We start from the raw sequence: 25,666 nt of genomic DNA, 5'->3' as shown, positions 1-25,666 counted from the left end.
TTGTAACTTTTCAGGAGTATGGCTTAAAAAGGGAGAGGAGGGGGAGGATGGAGAGGGAGCTGCGCCGCCGCCTATTCCAGAATGAGAAACACAGGTTACTTGTTCAGTCAATTCAGTTTAGGTCAAATGTAGTTATGAAAAACAGATGATTGCTGGTGATCAAGCTGTACTTTGACAAATATCCCATTGTTTGAGCGTGCAGCGATTTCTTCAGAGCGTTACCCCGGTGCGGGGCTTGGAGATTGCCTTCCTCCAGCTTGGAGCCTGTCAGACAGTGTGAGGATGGGTGCTCCAAACCCAAGGGCTTGGCTTCGATAAGAGGATGGATTGCACAGAAGGCAGAGCTTGGTGCAAAATGTGTGAAGTTTCCACTCTAGTTCCTAAAATGAGCTCACTTTGGGCTCTCAAAAACACTTGAAAGGGTGCTTCCCATGTACATGCTGTGTTCTGCATGGCAGAGTGAAGGTTTATTTGGCCGTTGACATGCCCAGAAAGGTGGTGGATGCACCATTCCTGGAGACATTCAAGGCCAGCCTGGATGTGGTCCTGAGCAACCTGATGTAGTTGAAGATGTCCCTGCTCATTGCAGGGGGGTTGGAAGGTCCCTTCCAACCCAAACTATTCTATGATTTGGGGGATGCTGCTATTTGAGAGAAGCCCCTTACTATTAGTGTATCTTAGTCCTGTATCACTTTGAATTATTTTATATTCTGTGATTTCCTCTAGAAAATAATCACTTAAGAAATATCTGTGAGGTAAGGAACCTGTTATTTTTCAGAGACAGGGCAAGTTGAAGCCAAGATAAATGCATGTGTCCACATTTGAGTGACCCATCGAAAGGTGAGCCCTGCTCTGATGCTTGTTGGGTCTTGTGCCCTTCTGCATTGCAGTGGAGTGATGGTGTTTGGTGGAATTGCTCTGCAAGGTGGCTGTCAATCTGAGATGTCAAAACATCTTATTTTTTGCATGTGTTTTGAAGTTTCTAAGGTGGAGACTCTGGTTTTATGAGCAATGTGAAGGCAGTGAAGTGCCAAAGGAACGTTTAATCCTTTTTAGGATCTTTGGTCCGAAATCAGTATCCCTTTGGTCAGGAATCTGTTGGCTTCTGGGATGCAAGAGGGCTAATTCTGAGTAGCCTCAGACAACTTGGGAGCTTTTACTTCTGTGCCTTGTGGCGCATTGCACCACCTAAAAGATTCAATCTTACTACAAAACCCCAGACACTCGTTGCTGTTGCCTCAAGTTGGTTTATGACCTAACATAAACCAGCTGGAGTCCGTGGGGATCTTGGGAGGTAGATGGGGTTGATAGGGTGTGAGCAGGTGGATCAGAGGCTCAGGATGTATGTGCAGATGGCTGGGAAGTCTAAAAGCAGAAGTGGGGTTGATAGAGAAAAGCTTTTTCATGGTAGAAGGTCTCTCATGTATCTGTCCTCAGAGCAGTTACAGGAAATATTCCATTAGTCGCTGGGAAGACTGAAGGGCTCCATTTGTGTATGGTCCTGGTCATTGGCATAACTTTTAGAAACATACACTGTTACTTGATGTATTTTGTCATCTGCAAACAAAATCAAAGCTATTAAAGCTATGGAAAAACAGTTGGAGTTTGACATTTATCGGTGTCGCTGGTCTTTGGGGTTTGAACGTGCATTGGGTCTTCTGGTGCGCTGCTACCACTCTCAGATAAACTTCTGACTATTAATCACGGGAGAAGATTAGGCTTTCCAACAAATCTTTATGTGTGCATGTGCCCTTCTCCTGCTTTCGAAGCAGCATTAACTCCGAGGAACTGTGAAAGCTGGAGCTGTCATCTCGGAGAAGTTTAATCTCCTTCTCGCCTTTTACAGCTCCGCGTGCTCTGCGCTTCACTTGATTTGTCAGGCACAGCAGCTCCACGTTTGGAGGCCTCCTTCTTAGCGCTTATTAGAAACTAAAAATTGTAGGATCAGAAAAGGGCCCCAGGGGAAGTATTTTGAAGTATTTGAGTCTGTCTTTACGCTCCTTCTGGATGCACGTATCTCGCTTTCATATCGAGAATCGATTTGCTAAATACAAAACCAGTGGTTTAAAAGGCTGGCCGTGTGTTCAGTGCTTATAGAAGCAAACCAAGTCTCTTCATCTAGGATGATGTGATGTTAAATCGCATGCTGGACTGAGGCAGAAGTCTTTTGCTTAGTCTAGGTCAAGGAAAAGACCTAATCCTGCTAAACAGAATAGCAAAACAAATGATACTTGGGTAGCAGAGACTGAAAACCTTGTGCTCCTTTTCTCTTGTTAAACGAACCCAGCAGCACTAAACCGATGACTGAGCAGTAGCAAATGCACTAAATGTTTCAACTGATACTAAATGGAAAAGAAAACACATTTCTGGTTAACATTTAAACCTATTAAAATGTGATTGCAGTGGAATTCGCATCTTGGATCGCTCGGAAGATTTACTGTGGCTGCTTGTCTGCCACGTTAGGAGAACTTGCATCACCCTGAAAATCCCTGCGTTTCACTACAATTGCTGTATTTAGTTCATGCAGCTTTATATCCTCTTGCAGACGTTTTCCTTGCAGCTGAGATGCCTTTGCACCATGTAGGAGCTCAGCCTGAGTGATTGAGCAAACGATGATTAATGATAAGTAAGAGCACAATCATGAATAATGATAAATATAAGGATAAAGAAGAGCACAATATTAATGATAAATAATAAATAAGAGCACAATTGTAGATTCAGAGAATCATTCAGGTTGGAAAGAACCTTGAAAGCTCATCTAGTCCAGTGAGCAGGGACAACAATGTAAGGCTAGAATTAATGTAGTCAATGGTAAGTACATTTTGGACTTTCACAGTAAAGGGACATTGGGTCTGGATGAACTCTTAGCAGCAGACTCCTCCTGTTGCAGCGTGTTCCTTGCACTCATAAGGCTGAGGAGCATTTTGTTCCAACCCATCAGCAGTGCTTTGGTGTGCCAGAGAGTTTTGCATTTCCTCACAGAGCTTCTGTCCTTGCCCAACAAACTGCTTTGTCTCAAGAAGCCGACGGGTCACAGAATCTGTTGCTGTATTTGAAACCTCAAGTTTCTAATTGGTAACTTTGGTCAAGCCTGGGAAGAGGGGCATGTCTTCGCCTCCTCATCCTCTTCCCCGGCTGCTGTCTATTCTGCTTTCAGAGTGAGTGATGAACATACAAGGGAGAAATGCCCTTTCTCCTGGAAGGTTTTACTTAACTTTTGCAGAGGTTAAATTCTTAACAGAGAAATAAACATGAAAGAGGGGATTTCTGTCCCTTCCCCCCTTGCAAAGCCCCCTGAAACCTGTGATGCTGTAAGAAAGGTGAAACGGGTTGTGAAGGCGAGATCTCGACACGAGTGTGCTTGAAACCAGGCTTGGGATTTTGCTATAAAAATGACTTGGATGAAAGCATCCATCTGTTCTGTGTGTAGATGGATGTTCTCTCTGTCTTCTTCAATGGAGTCGTTGCAGGGTTTGAGCGTGGGGCATCAGTTCTTCATCCGATCGTCTCTTCTGCTTGCGCTTGGGAAGGGATGAGGTTTTGGGTGGGTGTAATTCCTTCCAGAACTGCATTTTGCAGCCTGACAAGAGCCCTGCAAAGGCTCTGCTGGCAGCAGGAATAAACTTTATTGGTGGGAGAGGGAGATCCGTTGTGCAGATAGAGCTGAGTTGTTGATGCCTTTTTGTCCTGTAGTTTTTAGATGTTTTCTGTGTGCTCCATCCAGGCTTTGAAGATAAGAGCACCCAAACCCCAGTTCTCTGTGGTTAGCCACGATGTGGGGGAGGCTTTGGGTGTGCTGATGGCCTGTGCTGCCATGGCAGCCTCTGGATTTGGGGCTTGGTTGCAGTTTTTTGATGTCTTTTAGCTCCTCTCAGCCACACAGCACAAGTCACTTCTTCCAGCTTTGTCATTCAAACTGGATTCTTCTAAGAGAGAATATGGAATTATGAACACTCTTTTCATCATCATCAAATCAGAATGGCTTGGATTTAAAGGGACCTTAAAGCTCCTCCAGCTCCAACCCCTGCCACGGGCAGGGACCCCTTCCACTGGAGCAGCTTGCTCCAAGCCCCTGTGTCCAACCTGGCCTTGAACACTGCCAGGGATGGGGCAGCCACAGCTTCTCTGGGCACCCTGGGCCAGCGCCTCAGCACCCTCACAGGGAAGAGCTTCTGCCTAAGAGCTCAGCTCAGTCTCCCCTCGGGCAGGTTCAAGCCATTCCCCTTGGCCTGGCCCTACAGGCCCTTGTCCCAAGCCCCTCTCCAGCTTTCCTGCAGCCCCTTTAGGCACTGGAGCTGCTCTCAGGTCTCCCCTTCAGGAGCCTTCTCTTGTCCAGGCTGCCTCAGCCCAGCTCTCTCAGCCTGGCTCCAGAGCAGAGCTGCTCCAGCCCTCGCAGCATCTCCATGGCCTCCTCTGGCCTCGCTCCAGCAGCTCCACGTCCCTCTTGTGCTGCTGCCCCAGAGCTGGATCAGGGCTGCAGGGGGGGGTCTCCCCAGAGCACAGCAGAGGGGCAGGATCCCCTCCCTGAGCTGCTGCTCACGCTCTGGGGGTGCACCCAGCACACGGGGGGCTGCATTTCCCTGGTTTTTAAAGCCTTACAGTCTCTTCTGATCTCTAACCTCCCTTTTCTCTGAAACCTTGACACCAGGTCATACAGATATCGATAGTTTACATGGGCACAGGAAGCTGTTGGCCAAATTTATGGGGGAAAAAAATCCATAGGGAGTATTAAATAAGATCTGGCTTGTGGCTCAGGGCATCCCAGTGCTCTGAGCTGCTGGAGGCTGAGAAACAATGCTAGGAAACTGGATTATGTGTTCACCCTGTTCTTGTGTTATTCTTCAGTCCCATTAGGGCTGGTGCTGGAGTCAGGGCGCTGTGCCCAGGCACTGCCTGCTCGGCATTGGCACGCATGGATTAGGAAAACTGGTTGTTCCTGAGGTTAAATTCAGGTTTGACTGAGTGATCTCCAGCTCTCTCCTGACCCCACGCAGGCAGGACATGGGGTGGCTCCTGGCACCTCTTGTAAGAATGGATAGGAGACCTCACATCTTCTGTCTTCCCAAGGGTTTGAGACACATTAAATTGTCTGATCTTTTATTTTCTATGGCTTTTTTATACATGGGAATGTCTGGTTTCTTCCAGTTATACCAATGTAGAATCCCAAACTGGTTTGGGTTCGAAGGGACCTTAAATCTTATCCAGTTCCAGCCCCCTGCCACGGGCAGGGACACCTTCCACTAGAGCAGGTTGCTCCAAGCCTTGTCCAATCTGGCCTTGAACATGAATGAGGTGAAATAACTCGTGACATTAGAGTCCGTATTTATTTTCTGGCCTGAACAATTGAAGGACACTTTATTCTCATTTTGTGCTGGTTTTCCCCAGCTACAAGATTTAGAAATGCTTATTTATTTTCAATATAGTTCTTTACTCCAGCCTCTGAGCTTGAGATGAAACATTTGAGTCAAACAGGTATTGAGAGCAGAGCTAGCACCAGAAATGGCTCGTCTGTGATTCTGAGAAGTAGAGATGAGTTTAGATTGGATCTAAGGAAGAAATTCTTTACTGTGAGGGTGGTGAGGCACTGGAATGGGTTGCCCAGGGAGGTTGTGAATGCTCCATCCTTGGTGGTGTTCAAGGCCAGGTTGGACAGAGCCTTGGGTGCCCTGGTTTAGTGTGGGGTGTCCCTGCCCATGGCAGAGGGGTTGGAACTGGATGATCTTAAGGTGCTTTCCAACCCAAACCATTCTGTGATTCTAGGAGACCTACCCAACTCTTTCACCAAGCTAAAGAGGCAATTCTGTGTGGCAATTTTAATTGCTCTGGGCTTGCTTCGTGTCCTTCAAGTCTTCCGTTCTTTGATTTTTCATCACACTGCCAATGGTGTTTTTCTGTCTTGTCAGTCATGCCTTTTGGCTGCAGGAAGATGGGAACTCTGATTGTGGCCAGAGCAAAGAATTACTTGGTTTTCTGCTACTGGTCCTCACCTTCCTGCAGTTGCTTTCATCTTGATTCCTTGGAGAGGAAGGGGAAAATGGTGGGGTTTTTCTTTTCTCTAAGGCACCAGCTAACTGTGGGGGCGTGGACTGGTGAGCACCAGCATCTGGTTCTCTGAGTTCTGAGGTCTTAAACTGAGAAGAGAGTGGTTTGAGTGGTTTGCTCCCCTCTATGTTACATGAGCCATAAAAAATTCATATTTCTTACTCAAGTGTGATTTCCTCCTGTTGGGAAAACTGGAGCATGTATAAAAGGGGTTGATGTGGGAAGAATCATAGAATAGTTCGGGTTGGAAAGGACCTTCAAAGCTCGTCTGGTCCCAACTTCCCTGCAATAAGCAGGGGCATCGTGAACTAGATCAGGGTGTCCAGAACCACTTCCAGCCTGGCCCTGAGTGTCTCCAGGGATGGTGCATCCACCACCTCTCTGTGCAAGAAGCTGGCTTCTGGTCTAGACAGAGTGAGGTGTTGCTCATCTCCAGACTTCTGTTCCATTGGATTCAGCTCCGTCTCTGCAAGCTGCCATTCTTCTTGGGATGGAAACTCCTCCTTTTGCTAGCGTGGCCCTGCTGTTTGTCATCCCAGGGCAGAGGTAGGGAAAAGCAATAATCAATTAAAGCTTTATTAGATGTAGCTCGTAATGCTCTGAAAGGAGCCAGCCAAGCAGAGGCCACTAATAAAGGCCCTTTGTGAAGGTATTTAATAAATTAACACTGTGCTGTGGCAGGGAGGAGATTACGAAAGCCAGGCTCGTTAATCAGTGTATTTACCCTCACCAAACACCCCGGCCATGCAGCTCCCTAATCTTTACCCACCGGATCTGATGGGAAGCGTGTGGGGACGGGAAGTGCCTCCGTGGGTCATGCCTGGGCCACGACACCGAGGACACGCCAAGACAAACATGGGTTGTGATGGTCATTGCTCCCATCGCCAGAGCTCCATGTTAAGCAGGAATGGTCCTTAGTGCAGGTACCCATTGTGAGTATGGGATGATGCTGAAGGAGTGGGATTCTCATCGTCCCAACCGCGCTCATTTTCAGGTGTCCTTATTTTCCTAACCCCTTGTACACCAGGCTGGATGTGCTGCCAGGCTCCGACATTAGAGGGCATCTCCTCCTCAGGCTTCCTTTATTTCTTCTTTTTGGTGTGTTTTGTTTTAGTGCAGCTTAATCTATCGGGCTGTCTTTAAAAAAGCAAATAGAGCATTTGACCTGCTGTGCAAATTAGCCATATGGTGAAGTGTAATATCCCGCTGACCCTCATTACCGTGTGGTATGAAAAGCTCTCCCCTTTTCACATGCAAGCATATTAAAGTGGCCTTTTCAGCATTTTCTTCCATATAAAACTGTCTTCACTCCTGTGGCCAAGCAGTTAAAAGGGAACTCCAGCTGCAGCCAGGAGGCTGAAATTAAAGGCTTTACTCTTGTCTAAATGGAAAATAGATATTGCTTCCTATAGACAGGGCTGGGGAACAATGCTGCGCTGCTGGCTCCGGCAGTGGGACTGGGGGGTAATGGCCTTATTTGCTGGGAGGAAGGAGCCCGGCTCCTTTGAGAGAGGAGGTGTTGGGCATCTACCTTGGAGGAAGGGGGGCAAAAGGAGGAAATCTTACCTATTTTCCTCTATAGTTAACTATTTCCTGGCCAAGGCACTGGGAAGCAGTGAGAAACTGTGCCAGGACCTGCTGCATGCTGCAGGACCCCAGGTTTTCCCTAGGACAAGCGGCAGCTCTTGTGCGTTAGAGCTAGAGAAAAGCCTTGTGCGTCTTCACCTTGGTACCTTCATCGGCTCTGGTGCATTGATGCTCATTTGTTCCTTGTTCACCTGGGCTCCCAGTGCCCTGCCTGGAGGGATCAGGAGGGTATTTTACTGTGAGGGTGCTGAGGCGCTGGCCCAGGGTGCCCAGAGAAGCTGTGGCTGCCCCATCCCTGGCAGTGTTCAAGGCCAGGTTGGACACAGGGGCTTGGAGCAAGCTGCTCCAGTGGAAGGTGTCCCTGCCCGTGGCAGGGGTTGGAACTGGGTAACTGGGTGAGCTTTAAGGTCCCTTTCAACCCAAACCACACTGGGATTTCCCATCCATCTTCTTCATCTCTGCTGATGGAAGTGGCCTGGGTAGCACTGCCAGCATCTGCTACCATGTCAGACTAGGTGATGGAGCAGGAATCTCCAATCTGTTATCTGTTGGACCCAGGCTTCATGATTTGCTTTCTGGTTGCTTTTGCTTTATAATTTTTTGTTGCTTTCAAACTTTGGTTTAAATTAATTTATCAAGCCGATGTTTGGAGAGAGGAATAGGAGCACTAGAGCTCCTATGGACCCTTCTAGGTTGGCTTTCCGTTCTTGTGGCTCTTGATAGCTCTTCGTTAGAGTTTCTTTCAACTGATTAGGTTATAAGCTTGGTACTACATGATCTCTGGAGCACTCCTTTCCTTTGGGATGGCCTTTGGTCATGCTCCTTGACCTTCTTCCATTTTCCTAGGTCTCAATTTTGTTCTATGCTCTTGAGTGCAAGTCCATCAAATCAGGCAGTTCCTATCAGTGCACTGTTGTTGGATGCAAGCACTTAAGCACCTAAACCACAGAATTCACTTTGAAACTTGGGATTTAACAACTTCAAGAAATGGGTTATGGTCTTCCCTCTGGTACAGGTTGGAGTCAGGGCTGGGTGGAGAAGAGATTAAATCCTACCTAGGGTGGGCTGGTAAGAAGGCCATGGCTCCATGTGTGTGCCCATGGACCTTTTATTTGTGGGATGCACGTGTAGTGAGATACTGGCAGCACAAAAATCAGTCTAACTGGGATGGTGAATCACAGAATCATAGAATGGTTTGGGTTGGAAGGGACCTTCAATCCCCTGCCATGGACTGGGACACCTTCCACTAGAGCAGGTTGCTCCAAGCCCTGTCCAGCCTGGCCTTGAACACTGCCAGGGATGGAGGGAGACACAGGGATGATGAAGACATTCCTGGCCAGGACAAGGAGGTGCTGTGAATGTTCTCTGCTTACCTGTGCTCTATCAGCTGTGGAGGACACAGAATCACAGAATCCCAAGGGTTGGAAGGGACCTCAAAAGCTCATCTAGTCCAACCCCCCTGCAAGAGCAGGGTAACCTAGAGTACATCACACAGGAACTTGTCCAGCCGGGCCTTGAATATCTCCAACGTAGGAGACTCCACAACCCCCCTGGGCAACCTGTTCCAGTGCTCTGTCACTCTCACAGTAAAGAAGTTCTTCTTGATGTTCACATGGAACCTCTGATGCTCCAGTTTACACCCATTACCCCTTGTCCTATCACTGGACATCACTGAGAAAAGCCTCGCTCCATCATCCTGACACTCACCCTTTACATATTTGTAACCATTGATGAGGTCACCCCTCAGTCTCGTTGAGATGAGCCTGGCCGCTTGGGAGCATGCACAGCCCTGCAGACCTTAGAAGGAGAGGCTCACCTCCAAAGCAGAGCTTGCGATGCTGCTGCTCTCTCTTCCCCCCACGCAGTTTTCTGGTTGGCTTTATCTGTCTCTGTTTGGTATCAAGGTGGTGTTTACAGTCAACAAGAGGTTCCACGGGGCTGAGCAAGAGCCGCCTTTTTGATCCTGATTCAGCAAAGCACTTCTAGGCTCCGTGCTGAGCACCTGCACCCTGTGCCTCCCTGGTGTTATTTGGGAATATTTGCATTTTACAAGTCAAGCATCTGCTTGAGAGTTGGACTTCTTTGTGTTTCATTAGTGGCTACTGGTGTCCTCTTATCTTGAGGCATCTTCAGGGCATGTTAAACTTACTTTCTAAGCTCTTTTTCTTGCAACCTATTTCTAAGCAGAATGCAAGCCCCTGTTGGTTCCTTTAAGTCCTGGGCAATCATCTCTCCTTAGAACAGACTGCCTCTTTTAGGTAATTTGGGGGTAAAAAAGTGGTTATCTATAGGATTTTAGAACTTCCGTGCTGCTTTCACAAGGTAGGTCCCTTCCAAACTGCTGCTCTAAGCTGTCGAGCTGTCAGGGCAGGGGTTGTAAGTGTGGGTCTGGTTCTGGGTATGCCCCTGAAGCTCTGGGGTTACAGAGGGGAACAGAAGTGGGATCCAGGTTTGAGCGAGCGTCTCTTTGGTGTTGATACGATGCCAAGTGTTGTTTGGCACTTGCAGGCAAATGAAAATGAAACACTATCTGTAGGGGCCATTTGAGCCAGGTGAGGGGTGACACATCACAGCACTGCTGCTCAGTGACCTGGGGGGAAAGGAGTAGGCTGTTTCTTGTTGAAAGGAGGCTAAGATTGGCTAAACTGTGACTGTACCCCCCCTGAAATGGGACCTCTGGCCCTTCCTACTCATAGAACCTGACATGGGAAATGGCTGGGGATCAGGACATTTGGAGACCAGGTTGGGAAATGAGCATGTGCAAAATACCCGGAGGCTTCAAAATATCTGTGTAGGCTGTTTGTAGAGTGTGTTTCTCACAGGATGGGGTCATCTCCGGAGGTCTCTAGTCCAACCTTCTGCTTGGAGCAAGTCAGCTGTGAGACCAGACCTGGTTTCTCAGGGCTTTATACAGCCTGGTCTTGAAAGCCTCCATGGATGGAGACTGTAAAACACCTTTGGGGATCTCCTTCCACTGCCTGTTTTTGCTGTCAATAAGTTTTTCATTGCAACCAGTGAAAATGTCTCTATTTCATTTGTACCTTTCTTCTCCTGCTGTGCATCATTGTGAAGTCAGCCCGGCTCCATCTTCTCAGTGATCTTGTCTTAGATATTAGGGTTAGTTCTCCAGATGGTTTTGGCTGCTTTTTCCTGTGAGGATGCACTGCTGGTTCATGTTCAGCATGTTGTCTACCAAAACTTACACTCTTTAGCCACAGAGGTGCTCCCAAAGCAGTGGTCCTTGGTCTGTGTCGTTGCAAGGGGTTCAGGGGTTCTTCCTTTTCATATGTGATATTTGGTATCTGCCCTTATTGACTTTCATCATGTTCATGTTGGCCCATTCCTGGAGCCTACCAAGACCCCTTCAATTGGTGGCATTGCCTTCAAGTGTTTTGACTTCTCTCCAGATTTGGGCTCACTTGCAAAGTGGATGAAACCACATCCCTCCCCTCTTCCAGGTCGTTGACAAACACGTTAAGCGAGGCAGGTCCCAGAACCCCTGCTATCATTCTCCACTTGTTACGGGCCTCCATGTAGAGCATGACCTGTTAACCGAAAACCCTCTGAAGGCAACCAGGAACAGATGTTCCAAGTACCAACCAGGTACCCACCATCTGCTTAGGTACAATGGTTTGGATTTTGAGAACTCCACATGAGGAGGAAGAACCATTTGAAGGCAAACTTTCATAGATAGTTGAATACTGATCTGATTCTTGGGTACAAGACGACAGATGAAGACAGGCTGAGAGAGCTGCCCTGGGTCAGCCTGGAGAAGAGAAGGCCCCTTAAGGGGAGACCTTAGAGCAGCTCCCAGTGCCTAAAGGGGCTGCAGGAAAGCTGGAGAGGGGCTTGGGACAAGGGCCTGTAGGGGCAGGCCAAACCAGTCTGGGATTTTCTGATTTTTAGTAAATAGACTAATGATGTTGCAAGTACAAAGTGTTTGGGATGGCTCAGCCAATAGTGTCCCAGTTGGAGTGATGGGTTACTGATGGCACTTGTTACCCAGTTGTGTGCAGCTGGTAAATTACCATTACCTGAAGTACACAAGGCGTATTTCTGCTTCCAGGTAAGCAGAAATGTAGTAGTCCAAACTATTGTCATCTACATGTTCTGTATCCAGAATTCCCATTTTACTGGGCATTTTGAGGACAACAGCAGGATAAAGCTTACAGTCGGTTTCCCCCAGTGTCATTCACACATAGATTTGCTCTCAGCTCTCTGCTGCTCCTGAATTAGGAAACTTTTTGGGTTTTTTTTCAGCTGCTGTTTTTGCATTCTGTTTTCCCTTCTGTGGTGTTCATCCGTGAGCTTAATTGTCCGCCTTTCATTGCCAAGTCTGTGAGCTCCTGAAGCTCACTGGAGAAGGAAGGTTCTGCCCAGTAATTTTAAAAAGATGAGGCATTATTGAGGGTTTTTCCTGGACAATAGAACCATAGAATCATAGAATAGTTTGGGTTGGAAAGGACCTTAAGATCATCCAGTTCCAACCCCCCTCCCATGGGCAGAGACACCTCACACTAAACCATGGCACCCAAGGCTCTGTCCAACCTGGCCTTGAACACTGCCAGGGATGGAGCATTCACAGCCTCCCTGGGCAACCCATTCCAGTGCCTCACCACCCTCACAGTAAAGAACTTCTTCCTTATATCCAATGACTGCAATAAATGTCTAGTTTGGAAACGTGGCTTTGGGTTCTTCCCGCTCCTTAAAGAGATTGAGAATTGGATAAAACCTCCCTAGGAAAGGGACTTCCTTCTCCTCTCCCCACCATGAGTGCTTGATTTCCACATGTCTTACGGGTTGAGCCCACAAGAAACCCAGAAGGAGCAAGGATGCTGTCCCTGTAATGAGATGTATCAGCAGCATCTTGCTTCTGCAGAAGGTCACTGGTGGATTTGGAAGTCCATGAGAGGTTGGGGCTGGGAATTGCTCCTCAGTAGTCTTCCTCGAGTGGTTCTTGTTCTCAGACGTGCCATGTGCTGCTTGAGCTGTGCATCAACATCATGGGTTTCGATGAAACGAAACACCTTGCAGGTGCAATGCATCTTTTTAGGCTAAAATAGCTGCTTTTAGGAGAAAGGGAAGAAAAAAGTTGGACTGTTTGTCACCAAGGGGACATGGAGATCACACCTCGCTGCGCTTTGGTGGCTGATATGGGAGGCTGAGCCTGGACAGCCTGGTTGGCTCAGTGGTGCCCTTAGAGCCACTTCTCATACCTCATGTACAGCATTTAGGTCCCAAGATACTGTGTTTGAAGACTGGAGGTAAGGATGGGGTTGGTTGAATGTGAAGAACCACCAGGTGTAGGGCTGGGAAAGAGGAACAGGATTGAAGTATAAATAGTGCGTGGTGTTTCAGATGAGTAGTCTCTAAAACAATGGCTCTTTTGGTCTGTTCTGGATACTTTTTTGGTTTATTTCTATTTGTTTTCTGCTTTTGGGATTTTTTTTGCCCAGAGGAGTGACATTATCTGAAGATCTGATAAATTGAATAGTCTTAGATAGGGTCAGATGTGATAAACAGTGTGGTCTGAGCTAAAACTGCCACTAAGAGGAAGAAAGATTTCCCATTTTGAGGAGAATATAATACATGAGTGATGAAAAGATCTAGGGAGGTGGTGGAGAAATGCCCTTGAGAGAGCAGGGTGAAGCTGTGCACCAGAGAAACATGGATAGTGCCAAGAGAGATTTTCTTGGGAGTAGTTGTTTTTCATTGGAGTAGCTTAGAGTCCCTAATTCGTGGAGGAGCCAAAAAAGGCTTGAGAAAGAAAATACAGGGAACAGTGTGTTGGGAAGGAGATGATTTTGGTCAAATTGTCAGGTCTGTAGGCCATAAATTTTAGGGAAACTGTTAAAATGTGAACATGGTTTGTGTTTTTTTGGGAGTGGTTTCCAAGGTCACTGCTGTTCCTTCTCTTCTGCTACAGTTGAAGCCATTTGTTGGGCTGGAACAAGGAGGACTTGATATCCAAAACCTTCTAAGCACACTGTGAGGCTCAAGAGGCTTCTCTCCAAGGTGGAGAGGAGGGTTTATAGTGAGTTCTTTGTGTGGTATCTCCAGTCCAGCTCAGAGCACTCCTGCTTCGTGTGTCTGTGGAAAACATCTTTTTCCTCTGAAAGTGTAAGCCAAAATAGGTTGATTTTCAGAGAACATTATGGAGTTGGTTCAGATGCTTCCTCTTCCTCAAAGGCATCAGTGAAACAGGGATAGAAGCCTGGTTTGTGGTTTGCCCTCAGTGGTGAAGGAGCTGTGCGAGGTTAATGAGTAGCTTCACCGACAGATCTCAGTGATGCTCCCAGAGGTTGGGTTGCTCTCATGGGCAGGATGGAGGTGATGAGGAGGTTTTTGTGCCATTTGTGTCGGTTTTGAGAGGTGAGGCACAGCAGGATTCAATATATATCTGAAATGTGGTCACATCAGTGGCAAGGTTGGAGTGGGACAAGTTGTTCTGTTGTGGTTCTCCTGTGACATCCCCAAAATGGAGAGGGAGTGGGTGATGGCAGCATCCTGAGAAGCACCAGCTCCCAGGGCTGGAAGACGAGCTCCACGGGAGCTCAGAACTCCCTGGTTTATGTCCTCTGAAGGGGCTAAGTCCTTAGCTTGATAGAACTGTAATAATCCTCCCTGTTGTGGGTCTGACCTGTAGATCAATGATTTCTAGCTCATGGGCCTTCCTTTTCCAGGGGGAAAACAGGTTTTGGGAGCATTAAGGAGACATCTGACATGGAAATGCTGGTTCCCAAGTAGTTTGTGCTTTTGGAAAGCTTTCTTCAAGTGTCAGATTATTTGTAGGTTCAAACGTGATTGCAGGGAAAGGCTTGGATTTACACCCATTCAGATTTGTCCCTTGCCAAGGGGATTTGGACCATGGATGGTTGGATGGATGTGCCCAGCATGTGTCAGGAACTCCTCATCCAGTGCATCCTGATAATCGGTTACAATAAAAAGTGGAATTCAGAGACAAAATCATCATCATAAATCTGCCAAATCCTCACAATGCATGTGCATGGTGGCAAGAAGGTATTTCGATGCACTATGGCTCCATTGGGAAGGGCAGCAGTGGTGGGAATGACGCTGGAAACATCAGCAAGGCTGAGATTTCACTTAAGCCTTGAGCTCCGTCTTGTAGAAGTCAAGGAGCAAGTCAGGCCACAGCTCCTCAAGGGTTCATTGCAGACATTTCATAAGCATAAGCTGAGGGCATCTTAAGGCAGCCTGGTTGTGTAATGCCATAGTAGCTGCTAGATCTGTAAATCAGCACCAGGTTTTCGTTTTAATTCCTTTATTTCTTGTAGTAGGGAAGGTCGACGTCTGGTGCCTCGCTCAGGTGATATTTGTTGTTGTGTGTTGTTTGTTTTCTGCATTCAGAACGAGATCTTTTGTTTTATTGTCTCGGAACAGTTCAAAGCAAGACCTTGTCCCTTCTCTGAAGTGTTTGTAATCCCATTTCAGACATAAAACAACACGGGTGTGGAGGAGGCAGGGATGAAACGACAAGGTTTTCCATAGCCTAGGGGACCGGGGCGGTAGGCGGACATCTGAAAGCTTCAGCACGTCGATGGCATTTGAGGATCCTCATGGGTTTGCTGCCTGGGTGGTGATGCTCAGATGTAGCCTGGTTGGTAAAACAACCACCTACAGATGGAGCTCCTGCAGGAGCAGCTCAGGTCCCTGCTGCAGCGCCCAGCATGAGTGGTGGTACCTGCGGAGGGCAGAAGCTCAGGAATCTGCTTTATTTTTGCCAACTATATAGACTGGACTCATACATTGCTTTAAGGTGAAGGATGCTGCGCTCTGGGGAGATCCCCCCTGCAGCCCTGATCCAGCTCTGGGGCAGCAGCACAAGAGGGACGTGGAGCTGCTGGAGCGAGGCCAGAGGAGGCCATGGAGATGCTGCGAGGGCTGGAGCAGCTCTGCTCTGGAGCCAGGCTGAGAGAGCTGGGCTGGGGCAGCCTGGACAAGAGAAGGCTCCTGAAGGGGAGACCTGAGAGCAGCTCCAGTGCCTAAAGGGGCTGCAGGAAACCTGGAGAGGGGCTTGGGACAAGGGCCTGTAGGGCCAGGCCAAGGGGAATGGCTTTAACCTGCCCGAGGGGAGACTGAGATGAGCTCTTAGGCAAAAGCTCTTCCCTGTGAGGGTGCTGAGGCGCTGGCCCAGGGTGCCCAGAGAAGCTGTGGCTGCCCCATCCCTGGCAGTGTTCAAGGCCAGGTTGGACACAGGGGCTTGGAGCAAGCTGCTCCAGTGGAAGGGGTCCCTGCCCGTGGCAGGGGTTGGAGCTGGAGGAGCTTTAAGGTCCGTTCCAACCCATACCAAAGCTTTCAATGATTCTATAACTCTCTAACCCATACAAACCCATTTTGCTGAAATTCCCTGATGTTTGTGGCTTTGCATCATTCTGCACCCATGAATCAGTGGAAGAATTTCTGGCATTGTTTGTGCCCTGCTGCTTTTTGCTCACGCTAGAAATTGATTGTTTCAGTGCCCCAGGGTTAAGTAACTCTGATGTTTGTCTGTGTCATGGTCCAGCAAAGAAGCTGCTTGCACATCTCTGTGCCCCACATCTACACAGTGATACTGGAAAATGGGTATAGAAGAGTTCGTCAGATACTGTTATACCTGAACAGCTGTAGTTTGGATTAGTGTTTTCATAGAATCATAGAATAGTTAAGGTTGGAAAGGACCTTAAGATCATCTAGTTCCAACCCCCCTCCCACTAAACCAGTAAAACTCTTTATCTTTTGATATTTGGGTGGCATTTTGCAGGAGTGCTGCGCAGATGTGTTGGAGGAGTATGGCATTGGCATCTGAAGCGCAGGATATTGCAAGTCAACAGTAAATCCAGTACGTCACGAGTTTTTAGTTAATGCAAACCATTGTAATAACTTCAGTGAATCGTTCCTGTTTTCCAGGGTGCCCGAGAAACCTTCGAGAACTACTACAGGAAGCAGAGAAGAAAACAAGCCAGATTGGTCCTGCAGCCTCCTTCGAACATGGTACGATGCTCTCCTCCTCACAGGGCCCAAACTTGCTGTGCCGGGTAGCAGAGCGGAGCGTTGGGTATCTCTGGGTGTGCTGTTGCTGGTGGGATGGTCTCTAATTCCTTTCCAGTTGCTCTTGGCCACCTTTGGTTTAATCTTTGCTCGCTTCTTCTTTGTTGCAGCACGAAACGTTGGACGGCTACAGGAGGTATTTTAATCAAATTGTAGGGTAGGTGTTCTTTTTATACATGGCCTTGCTAAATCTGTGTGTGCAGTGTTGTTGAGGAGCTCAAAAAGAAAGAGAGGAGGGAATGTTGATGTCCTTCAGGGCCTTTGTACAGAGCCAAAAACAGGGGGGAAGAGGTAGTTTGGGCTTTTAGAGTGTATTTTATAGCACCCATGAGCTTTGCTGTGTCACTAGTGGGAGCGTGGAGGAACCTGCCGGCTCTTGTACCAGCGAGGTCATTGCTGGGGATTTGAAGCTAAATAACCTCTGTGGACTATGTGCATCTACTTGTCCCACTAATGGGGTGAATGGGCCTCTGTCTTAATTATTCTTTCATAGTGGATAATTATTCTTTGATTATTTTCCTGGTAAAGGAAGGTGATTCTCAAACCTCTGTTCCTATGAGCTGCTTCTTATTGTGCTCAGATTTGACCAGGGTCTTCCAAAAGCAGCTGAGCTGTCAGAGGAGGCGATCTAAGCCCATCCATCTAGCAGAGATAGGGGATGATGTTGAAATGTCTTCAGCTAACAGTAATAATTTCAACATCTAATTACACCCATCACAAGTGCAATGTGTGCTCCTCACCTCCTCCCCCAGCTCCATGCTTCTGGGCTGGATTTCCCCATCAGAACCCAGCTTAGAGATTTTATCCATGGCTGTTTAAAATGCCCAGTGCCACGCTCACTCCCTGGAAAATCCTGTTTCTTTTTGGCCAGGCTGTTTGATAAGTGGAGATTGGAGTGAACTGATTGCCTTGAAATACTTGGGAGCCTGTGGGGTATCCCGGTGCGAGAGGGTATTTTCCCTACACTTAAAGTAGTTTTCCCTGTGGGTAGAGTATTCTTCCCTGCAGTTAACCACTTGTAATGTGCTTGCTGCTGACTGGAGCAGAGTGTAATCAGTGGTTCTTGTTGAAATAACGGGGTGGGGAGCTTAGAAAGGGGAAATTCTGCCTTTGTATACACACAGTGGCATTGCAAGGAGCAACTGTGATTTAGGTCACTTTTATAATAGAGTGAAACATCATAAAATGTTGTGATGTTAAAAATAGGTGGACAAAGTGTTTAGCATTAACCGTATTTAATACACGTACTGCAAATCTGAGCTTGCTCTGGGGATTTGTGGATGTGCAAACGCCATATATCCCTCGCCTCCAGTGTCTGAAGATCTCTGTGGATGTCTCAGAACCTGGGGCTTCTGATAACAGTGCCATTTTCTCCTCTCTGTTAGGTTTTTTGTAGTTGAAGATCACATCTTGCATACAACGCAGGGCTTGGTAAATAGAGCCTATATTGATGAGCTGTGGGAGATGGCGTTATCAAAAACTATTGCAGCACTAAGAACACATTCAGTAAGTAAAAGCCTCGGGTTGCTCAGCTGTTGCTTGAGTATGACTTGACATGCTGGAAATACTGGCTTTTACAGTGGGATTCTTTGTTTTGCCTCTTTTCCAAAGATCCTGGTTAAAATAACAGTGTGAAGAACACTGCTGTTTCATAGAATCCCAGCCTGGTTTGGGCTGGAAGGGACCTTAAAGCTCCTCCAGCTCCAACCCCTGCCACGGGCAGGGACCCCTTCCACTGGAGCAGCTTGCTCCAAGCCCCTGTGTCCAACCTGGCCTTGAACACTGCCAGGGATGGGGCAGCCACAGCTTCTCTGGGCACCCTGGGCCAGCGCCTCAGCACCCTCACAGGGAAGAGCTTCTGCCTAAGAGCTCATCTCTGTCTCCCCTCGGGCAGGTTAAAGCCATTGCCCTTGGCCTGTCCCTACAGGCCCTTGTCCCAAGCCCCTCTCCAGGTTTCCTGCAGCCCCTTTAGGCACTGGAGCTGCTCTCAGGTCTCCCCTTCAGGAGCCTTCTCTTGTCCAGGCTGCCCCAGCCCAGCTCTCTCAGCCTGGCTCCAGAGCAGAGCTGCTCCAGCCCTCGCAGCATCTCCATGGCCTCCTCTGGCCTCGCTCCAGCAGCTCCACGTCCCTCTTGTGCTGCTGCCCCAGAGCTGGATCAGGGCTGCAGGGTGGGGTCTCCCCAGCGCACAGCAGAGGGGCAGGATCCCCTCCCTGAGCTGCTGCTCACGCTCTGGGGGTGCACCCAGCACACGGGGGGGTTCTGGGCTCAAGCGCTCACTGAAGCTGGGTCATGGGGAGCTTTCCTCTTGAGCCTTCTCTGGCTTTTTTTGCCTCTCGATGCTCTGCATTTCCCTGCACCAATCTCTCAACATTTTGGATGACTGGGAAGAAAGAAGACCGTGGTTTGATATTTTTCCTGTTTCTTTGCTGATCACTGTTGGGAAGCACCAGCAGAGGGAGTCGGTTTGTGCTGGAAAACTGGGGAAAAAAAGTGTCTATTTGGCGCACTGGAGTACAACCCTTGAAGTTCATGGCAGCGAATGGGCTGCTATCAAATTGTTTGTGTGTAAAAAGACAATAAATAGATTTCTGACGTTTTAATACTGAAAGAAGTTTGGGAAGATTGCTGATCACTTTGGTATTTCTCTGCTTGAGCAAAACATCCAAAGCCAGTTGCAACAAATACCCAGGTTTTTTGCCCCATTTCGTATGACCTGAGGTAATGTTATGCTGGTTCAGCTGGGAGCACTGGAATTTCCTGAAAACCCTATTGGTTAATGGGACAAAAAAATTCCATTTGACCATAAAAGCAAAAGCATAATGACTGTGCACAAGTCCACTTTCAAATTGTCAGGCCATGTTGTCCAGGAAAAGCAAAGTAATAAATCCCTAAGATCCCACTGCTGCTCGGGGATGGCAGTGCCATCTGATAGCAAGAGGATGCTGCAGGGTTGTGTCAGTGCAGATCTGCGCCTACTGTGGTGCCGCATGCGCGTGGTGGTACCCAAGTGATAGAGATGTCATAAAATCCTACACTGGTTTGGTTGGAAGAGCCCTTAAAGCTCCTCCAGCTCCAACGCCTGCCACAGGCAGGGACCCCTTCCACTGGAGCAGCTTGCTCCAAGCCCCTGTGTCCAACCTGGCCTTGAACACTGCCAGGGACGGGGCAGCCACAGCTTCTCTGGGCACCCTGGGCCAGCGCCTCAGCACCCTCACAGGGAAGAGCTTCTGCCTAAGAGCTCAGCTCAGTCTCCCCTCGGGCAGAGCTGGATCGGGATTGCAGGGGGGGTCTCCCGAGAGCACAGCAGAGGGGGAGAATCCCCCCCCTTGGCCTGTATGTAGCCAGGGTGGGTGTCCCTCTGTGTGGAGTCACAAAATGCTCCTTGCTCCAAACCCCACTGAGTTTTGCATTTAGGTGCCCATGACTTTGTCTTGGTCACCCGCTGGCAGTGTTGCTGAAGAGCTGCTTGGCTTTCCCTGTGCAGGTAGGGATTTTCCAGGTGATGGACCATATTGTTGGGATGAGGGACCACAGAGGCTTCCCGGAGTGCTCCCGCTCCATCCAGCACAGCAGTTGTGCTGACTGGAAAGCTGCCTCCTTCCCCTTAAGCTTCTCTGTTACAAAAGGGGATAAACACAATGATGTACACCCCGCTAGGTTCTAAACCTGTGTTTATTTTCTTTTTAAGTGGGGTTTTCTGCTAGGTGAGAGTCCTGAGAACAAGCCAGGTCCGAACCCGGTGGTTTTCAGTCTTACCAGCTTTGTTGCCATGACAAGTTGTTTTAAGTGATGCCAAACCTAATGCATGAAGTGGCTGCCAGGAGAGGGGTTTTTCAGTAATCGTGAAATCACAGAATGATTTGGGTTGGAAGGGATCTTAAAGATCATCCAGTTCCAACCCTCTGCCCTGGGCAGGGAATGTTGCAGTATCATGGCCATCGCTTTTAAGCACTGCTCCTGTATAGAGCAGTGCCATTGAGACTCGATGGAGGGCTCTCGCATTGGTCACCCTGCTTCAGTTCTTCCCATTCAGCCAAACATATCCCTGGCTTTTCTTCCTTGCTGCAGACAGGGACATCTTTTATCACTTCAGATAGCTTTAGGGCGTTATCTTTCTTTCTGACTTTCTTTTTTGGACAGTGAAGTGGAAAATGTGTCTCTTCCAGTCTTTCATGTTGATTAATGCAGCCATTCCTCCTCGAGTTTCCAGTGAGCTTTAAATCTGTTTCTCTTTCCAGCTTATGATCCCTGATTCTATATTTGGTTAGACTCTGTCTGAAACCTTCCATATTTCAGCATAGAGAGGATGTCTGCGGTGTCCAGAGAGCCCACGAAGCCTGTGGGTGACATGGGGTGGCTTTGGGAGGACAACGAGCACTATTGGTACGCTGGGTTGTATCTTTAGGGCTTTGAGAAGTGTCTTGACCTGCAATAAAGACTTGTGTTGTAGCTCTGAGCATTAATATCTCTGAAACACAGGCAGACAGAGTGGTTTTTCTCAGCCTGAACCACTTAGCATTGAAGCCTTCACATGGGGCTTGCGGATGCCTCGCTGCGATGCTTCATTACCATCAGACACAACACACTAAATATTAAATGAGAGGCGCTGCTGTCGTCTTGGTATGACAACGTGCTGATTTGCTTCATCTCCTCTCGCTTCCCCAGCAGCTCCTGGGTAATCTTAGAGACACTCCAGGTATCTCTAGAGCAACCCAAATCCTTCTTCATCATGGAGAGCCTCAAGAGCAGTGTGTTAGGAGGAGAGATACCCTTATCAGCATGCCTTCCCTTGCCCTGTGCAGCCTTAGGGCATGGGCTGGCGGATAAAAGCTGCTGATCATAGGACTGCATGGCCTCTGGATTTATTATCTCTCCAGTGATAATGCAGGAGGGCTGAGGGCAATATTTTCCTGCAGTTCAAACCATGTTGTTATTTCTCCCCTTCTTTGCAGTCCTACTGCTCGGACCCGAGCCTCGTGTTAGACTTGAAGAACCTCATCGTCCTCTTTGCAGATACACTGCAGGTACGTGGCTGTTGGTAAATAACCACTCTTGGTCTTGCTCAACGTTGTGCTGATCATAGATGGTGCAGTCAGAGGGGTTCAGTGCCTGATGAGGGCTTGCTGTGGTGGCCTGGCTTCTCTCTTGGCATTGTGGTGCCTGAGGGACAGCCTGGTCCTCCCTGCACATGAAGTGGCCAGCCCATAGGCAAGAACCAAGCCTTGACCACCTTGCCAAGTCCTTGTGCCTCTTGCCCACACACAGACCCATAACCCTTGGTCCTACCACCTCAGTAAATCACTGCCTAAACCCCTTCTGCAGCACCATTCATCTCTGTGGTGATGGTAGGGGAGAATTTACTCTCTATTGAACAGAGAAGCTAATATTCAGCTGCCTGCTTGTGACTTTTTCTTACCTGAAGTTGCTCTCTTCCATGCCCCACTGCAGGGATACGGCTTCCCAGTGAACCAGCTCTTTGACATGCTGTTGGAGATCCAAGACCAGTATAGTGAAACCCTGCTGAAGAAATGGTCAGGAGTTTTCAGGTAAGAAGCTCCGTAAAGAAACTCACGAGATGTAACTTACAGAGCAGTTTTGACTCATAAATAAAGGAGAGATGAGCAAGCTGCTCCAGTGGAAGGCGTCCCTGCCCGTGGCAGGGGGTTGGAACTGGATGAGCTTTAAGGTCCCTTCCACCCCAAACCATTTGATGGTATGATTTGATTAGTAGCAAGCTCATGTTTAAATTTTGGGGAACAGTAGGCTTCAGCCTGAGCCCTCCTTGGACCAGGGAGAGACAATTTAAAGACAGTTGTGAGGCTCCTGTGTGTGGTGAGATCTGTGCAATAACTTGGTGTAGACCAGAGGTTTTACATCCCAGAGGGATAAGGACCGTCAATAGATGGAAGGATGCAAAAAGCTGGTGTTGCAGCAGCATTTCTGTGCCCTCACTGTAGCACTGAGCTGTGTGTGTCCTGGGACATCGGTGGCATATCCCTGTGCTGCTGGTGTGGGCATGTCCATGAGCTGAGCATTTGCCCAGCAGTAGGATCATAGAATCAGAATAGTTAGGGTTGGAAAGGACCTTAAGATCATCCGGTTCCAACCCCCCTGACATGGGCAGGGACACCTCACACTAAACCAGGCCACCCGAAGCTCTGTCCAACCTGGCCTTGAACACTGCCAGGGATGGAGCATTCACAACCTCCCTGGGCAACCCATTCCAGTGCCTCACCACCCTCACAGTAAAGAATTTCTTCCTTAGATCCAATCTAAACTTCCCCTGTTTCAGTTTGAACCCGTTACCCCTTGTGCTGTCACTGCAGTCCCTGATGAAGAGTCCATCCCCAGCATCCTTGTAGCCCCCTTCAGACACTGGAAGCTGCTCTGAGGTCTCCACGCAGCTTCTCTTCTCCAGGCTGAACAGCCCCAACTTTCTCAGCCTGTCTCCATACGGGAGGTGCTCCAGGATATGATCTATTTATTATCCAGGATCCCATGCTGTGCTCTGCAGCCACCAGCTCATCCTGTGATGGTCCTCTGGGACCTCCCAGGAGGATTAAGGCATCTCAGAGCATGGAGCATTGGCAAGAGGTGCTAGAGGATTGTTAAAACCCTGGTAACTCAGCATCCACCTTTCTTGATTCAGGCAGGACTGAAGCTGACCTGGGTTTTGTCAGGGGTTGCTGCTGAAGCTCCAGTCTGGAGTAAAATCACCATTAAGCTCTGGTTATGGCTTTACACAGGCTGAAGACAGCAAACTGAGAGCTATCAATGAGTTTGGCTGCAGCAAAGATGATTTCAACAGTCACAAGCATGGGGAGAAGTTTAGACCCAGGGGATTGCATCTTACACTGGCACTTACCTCTTCAGAGCTTCCCAACTGAGCAGTAAATCTGCAGAGCTGTGGCTGGTTACAAAGACCATCGCCTTTGTAACTTTTCTTTTCTTTCCTTAGAAATATTCTTGATTCAGATAACTACAGCCCCATCCCAGTGACAAATGAAGAAGTTTATAAGAAAATAGTTGGACAGTTCCCATTCCAGGATGCAGAACTTGAAAAGGTAATCTTGAAACAGGGAACGTGGTACGGTGGGGCTGCTGGTGCAGGAAAACCCCGCACCCTTGTTGCTGGCATTGGGAACTGCAAATGAAAGCATCCAAAAATCCCCAACCAAACCCAAAACCTCAAGCCCCAAACCAAATAAACAACAAAAAACCCCCTAAAACGAGAGAAAAGAACAAATACAGTTTCTATATGATGTATTTCTGGTGTGGGTGAGGGAAGTGCATATAGCGATAACCTCATTGATTTTGTTTTCAGCTCACAGTGTGCTATTACAGCTGCAGTGGACAAGAAACTAGAAATATCTGCTTCCATTGGTATTTTATTCCCAGTTTAGGAGCTGTTATTGACCTTTATTTGTTTTAATCTTATATTAAAAAAAAAGGCCAACAAAATGGTATATCTTGGCTTTTGTAGCAGTGTGTGCTTGCAAAACCTAGATCTCGCCAAATCTGACCTAGCCAGTGTCCCTTAAAAGCCTGCTTGGCCTTCTGCTGCACATCTGGCAGCCAGCGAGCTCCGAGCCTGGTGAACTTAATTAGGACTGGGAGGCTTTTTGATCCAAGTCAAGTATTTAGATTTCAGGAGGTCTGTGTCCTTCCCCCAAAGCTATATCAGGGGCTCCAGCTTCTTACGGTTACGCTCCGCACCTCCCAGCCCTGTGAGTAAAGGCTGGTTGGAAAGAGCTTTGTGTAGGACATCTGTTTCCTCTTGGCTTTTGGTGGTGTAAGCAAGTGCTCACCTTGGGCAGCAACTGTGGGAGGTGACCAAGCACAACACCGTGTGCACGGTGGGAGAGGAAAGTTAATTTGCTCTCCAATGGGGATTCTTCATACGAGTTAAGGAGTTAGGAGAGGGAATGAAGGTCCTGTTGGGCTGCCTGCTCCCTCCTAGCTGCAAGTTTCCTTCCAGCCCCGCTTCAGACTCCAAATCCCTTCTGCACCCCTGTGCCATTTGTAAGTGATTATCTGGTCTTTCACTTGGCTGAAATGTTTATATAATATACAGTAAATGCTGGCTTGTTGTTTCATTGCTGGACTTAGCTAAACACTAGAATTGATTTGGCTGCTTGGAACATGTTGCTGGAAAGCAGTCGTCACTCCTGTTCAGTGTCTGCTCCTCGACTTGAATTCTCTCCTGTATTTTACAGCAGCCGTTTCCAAAGAAGTTCCCCTTTTCTGAGTTTGTGCCTAAAGTTTACAATCAGATTAAGGAATTCATCTACGCCTGCCTGAAGTTTTCGGAAGACCTTCACCTGAGGTAGGAGATGAGTGTGGTAGGGATTGGAATACAGAGGCTTTGTCTGCACTCAAGCATCCTTGGCAGTGTTCAAGGCCAGGTTGAAAGGAGCAACCTCATTTAGTGGAAGGGTTGGAACTGGATGAGCTTTAAGGTCCTTTCCAACTCAAACCAGTCTGGGATTCTGTGATCTCAAAAGGCTTAAAATATGAATTCTTTCCCTCAACCCTTCATGCCGCTCGACTCCTTGGATACCTTGTCCAGGCTGGAGGTGGCTGGTGGTCTCCTTGCGGTGGTGGCATCCTTCATGTACAAAGGGATGGCCAAGACTTCAGAAATAGCTGCCTCATGTAGGCAAAGGGAGCCCAGCACCACGCTGTAACTTTACAAAAGTGAGGGGACTTGTTCCCTGCAAGATGTTCCTGATTGAGTTGTACTCAATAGATGAATCTGGTTGTCTTAAGAAAGCTAGTGATGTCCCCTTGTCATTGGGTCAGTGCCTGGTCTAACATCCGCAACTCCCTGGATGTCCCTTAAGAAGCCCATGGCCAGGAAAGCCCTTGAGGTTTTCATTCACCCTGCTTTAGGGGGTTTGTTTTTCTTGTTTCCCATGGGAGTTTCTATGCAAATAACCGGATTATTTATTTTTTTCCTTAAAGCTTACAAAATATTCCTTGTTTTTAC

At 48.1% G+C, this 25,666-nt stretch overlaps 1 protein-coding gene across 2 annotated transcripts in view; it reads left to right on the top strand.

The window, feature by feature from the left end:
- Positions 1-25,666, top strand: part of EXOC6B (exocyst complex component 6B) — a gene marked incomplete at both ends in the record, with an annotated part of 302,342 nt that overhangs the window by 156,406 nt on the left and 120,270 nt on the right. For both annotated transcript variants that reach the window (XM_080627686.1, XM_080627685.1), the window contains 7 exons: positions 16,537-16,620; positions 16,788-16,834; positions 18,063-18,183; positions 21,630-21,701; positions 22,126-22,223; positions 23,636-23,741; positions 24,894-25,003. In XM_080627686.1, coding sequence (XP_080483812.1) covers positions 16,537-16,620; positions 16,788-16,834; positions 18,063-18,183; positions 21,630-21,701; positions 22,126-22,223; positions 23,636-23,741; positions 24,894-25,003 — 638 coding nt within the window. The remainder of the gene's footprint in view (positions 1-16,536; positions 16,621-16,787; positions 16,835-18,062; positions 18,184-21,629; positions 21,702-22,125; positions 22,224-23,635; positions 23,742-24,893; positions 25,004-25,666) is intronic.

This window comes from Psittacula echo (genome assembly GCF_963264785.1).
Source record: "Psittacula echo genome assembly, chromosome: 1".
Classification (NCBI taxonomy): Eukaryota; Metazoa; Chordata; class Aves; order Psittaciformes; family Psittacidae; genus Psittacula; species Psittacula echo.
The sequence above is the reverse complement of the archived record's forward strand: the minus strand, read 5'-3'. Positions and strand labels throughout refer to the sequence as shown.